This window comes from Fonsecaea erecta, assembly GCF_001651985.1.
Source record: "Fonsecaea erecta strain CBS 125763 chromosome Unknown Scaff21, whole genome shotgun sequence".
Taxonomy (NCBI): Eukaryota; Fungi; Ascomycota; class Eurotiomycetes; order Chaetothyriales; family Herpotrichiellaceae; genus Fonsecaea; species Fonsecaea erecta.
In genome coordinates this window covers 57,816-60,945 of record NW_017387264.1, presented here as the reverse complement: position 1 = coordinate 60,945, position 3,130 = coordinate 57,816, and the positions used below count along the sequence as shown (strand labels likewise).

Here is a 3,130-nt window from a genome sequence, read left to right as displayed (position 1 = left end):
CACGTCAACGGCAAGAACATCTTGGCGGGCAACGTGTTGGAAACCCTGCGATCTCTCGGCTTCCTTACAGAGTCTGTCATCCTCTGCAGACTTCTTGAGATGTCGATCCACGGTTCACCTCTCACCCAGAACCGCCGGTACCACACATTCTCCAGTCAGCACGTATCGGTACTGGCAAGACCTTGGCTTTACGCATGCATCGCCACGATACTCTGAATCTATTTTCAGCTAGTATTCCGCCATCGTGCATGCGCCGATGCGCCCGTCATACAGCGCGATCGACGTTGCTCCTACCAACTCGTGGCTCCAGCGTTGGAAAGCCTCTCCCACAAATGAACGGTGTCGGCACCTCACATTCGCTCAAACAAGCAAGACAAGCACTTGGGGGTATACGATGGTGAAGAGATATGGAAGCTCTGCATGCGTTACAGCAAAATGCGAGCTGGAAGAAGAGTGAAACCTGCCATCTCGGCATCATGCAGCCTGTGTTGGTCGACGACAGCATCGGCGTGCTTGAAAGGGGAGGTGTAGGCTGCGAGCTTGACTCTACCGTCCCCAGGCTCTTTCTCGGTCCGATGAGCTGGCTTGCCATTGATGATAATACATACTGCTCGCACCAGATGTATGCACCGCAGCCAATATGTCTGCAGTTCGATCCTCACTCCTGCCGAATCGAGATGTACCAGGATAGGACAGGGCTGCCCAGGACGCATGCTCCCCTTTGCTCAAAAGAGACTTGTTGGTCGAGGTCAGGAACATCACCACGACCATCAAAATCAGCACTGCTGTCGGGAGCACAATGACGGGCGTCCGAGGAAGGCTAGTGGTATCTATGATGTGGACAGCCTCGAGGAGGCAGCACTGATCGGTGATGGTTCGCCCGAGATCTACCTGGCTCGTCTTCAGAAGGGTGGCCTTCTGGGGCGTCGAGGTCGCTTTCCTATTCTGAGCAAGAACAGGAGCTTCCACATTTTGCGCAATCTGCGTATACCGCCGACGCATAGGCGGTCAGGATAGGCCAAAAGAAGTCGGTGCTGACGCTCTGATGGCTGGTATCTACACCTTGGTTCGATCCTTTCGTCATCATCCTCCGTCGACAGCACCAATGGGCGACATTGAAGTGAAACGAGAAGCCTGTCACCATCGAGAGACTTCCGGGTGGCCGCTCCGTCTCTCCTGTGAACATCGACGAATCGCGAAGCTCACTCAAGCTCCGGTGGTCAGAACGTCTGAGACGGGCCTCCAATGCTGGGCTACGAGCAAGAATTACGGATCGAGGATTTGGATGATCTGAGTGAGCAACGTCTGCTTTCGCCTCCTGCGAGACTCCAGGGGATGTTCCCTTCACCAGTTGCGCCGCGGTGGCGGCCGACGCCCCGTCCAGCAGGTCCGCGATCGCGTCGCTCTGGATGATGCACCCGCCGCGCCGACAGACGCCGGCAATTGCCGGACGTGCGCGTTGAATGCGGAGCGAAGAGAAGCTCAGCAGTGGTCAGTCAATGCTATCCTTGTGCTCTCGTATTGGACACCTGTATCGGATGATGGAAAAAGATCTGCCATCTCCAACGCCTCTCTTCAAGCTTTTTCGCCCTTGAAAATCTCCCCAGTCCTTTAGAGCCAAATTGCTGCTACCCTTGTTCACCATCATGATGGCAGACGCGAGGTACACGATGAGGAGACTCATCGACGGGATGGACATGCAGCACAACACGAACACGGACGGCCGAGATCCTGAACCTGCCTCCGAGCTAGACGTGGACGAGATGATGGTCAAGCCGAGGGGACGACTACAACGTCACTATCACGCCTTGAGCTTGAATTGATAGAACTTGTACTACGAAGGACTGTCTGAGAAGGTCGCTGCATCGGCAGCGAGGATCACGTGGTGGCGCGTGTACACGCTAGCGCTAGCGTGGTTATGTGAAAACCTGATCGTGACAGTCATTCACATGCTCATCTACAACGCCAGGGGCTCAGACCTGCACCCGTAGGTCGCCAATGTCATCAAGACACCCGACAGGCACTGCACACTCGCGGGTACGGCCAGGACAGCACCACCAAGACCTTGTACAGCCCCACGAGCACGAACCCGAAGAAGACCACGGTCTAGGACCAGAGCAACGAGGAAGAGAGGAAGTCGATCTTTGCGCGCGCCCTGTTTAGCGACGACGACGACAGCGGCTTGAGCGACAGCGACTCGACCCCGAGCAAGCCCGCGTCCACGAACAATCCCAGGGGCATGAGCTGGCTCGCCAACCTGAACCAGAAGAGGGTAATGAACCCGACCACGGTCCCACCACCAACACCACCACGGCCGGGATGACGAACAACAACGTGAGCAAGAAGGTGGGCAGCAAGGGCGTTATAATCGAGGGCTCCAACATCGGCTCGAAGGCCTCCGAGCCCGATGGGACGAGCGAGAAGCTGGAGCAGATCGACAAGGCGTGTAACAACGTGCTCCCGACCGTGATAATGTCCAACACCCTCAGACCGGGAGCGGACCCGGAGAACAAGTACTCATCATCGCGGGAGACGTGAGTGCCGTGACCAGAGCCGCTGCCACGCTCTCCAACCTGAGCCGACCCAGCACAGCGTCGGGCTTGGGAAGCTCAAGACCGAGAAGAAGACGGGCAAGGGCAAGTTGTACTCCGACGTCATTATCAAAGGGCCGAACTGGGTCCTGAACCTGTGGACGCTCAGGAACGTGGTCATGGAGGCCGTCCCAGCCAACAACAAGTACAAGTTGGGCATCAAGATCCACAACGTCTTCCACATCAGGAAGTTGCTGTACCACAGCCCGCCGCTGTCCTCCGCGACCGGGTTCGAGGTGGACGACGACATCTTCAACGAGGCCGAGAGCTTGTAGCCGGTGTCCAATGTCACCTCGTTGATGAACGCACCCAGAGCGCCTTCATGCCCGCGGTGGCCAACACCTTTTCAACGCCATCAATGCCGTGGGCCAGCATTCGGCTTTGGGCATGGAGGGCTCTGTGAAGCTGGACGAAGTGATGGAGCTGTACACGAGCTGAAGATTTTCGGAGTGGGCGCAGACTATACCGACCCCTGGCGCCCAGTCTTGTCTACCTCGTCTCCTGCAATGAAACCTGAATGAGTGGGTTGCTGGTGAGCT

General features: G+C 56.9%; 1 protein-coding gene across 1 annotated transcript; it reads left to right on the top strand.

Annotated features, from left to right (window-relative positions):
• Positions 1 to 1,649: 1,649 nt before the first annotated feature.
• On the top strand, positions 1,650 to 2,866 carry AYL99_11997 (hypothetical protein; the record flags this gene model as incomplete). Its single annotated transcript, XM_018843501.1, has 5 exons — positions 1,650 to 1,769; positions 1,827 to 1,987; positions 2,053 to 2,104; positions 2,179 to 2,534; positions 2,593 to 2,866. 5 exons carry the CDS (start codon positions 1,650 to 1,652, stop codon positions 2,864 to 2,866), a joined length of 963 nt encoding a protein of 320 aa, XP_018687178.1.
• Positions 2,867 to 3,130: the final 264 nt, after the last annotated feature.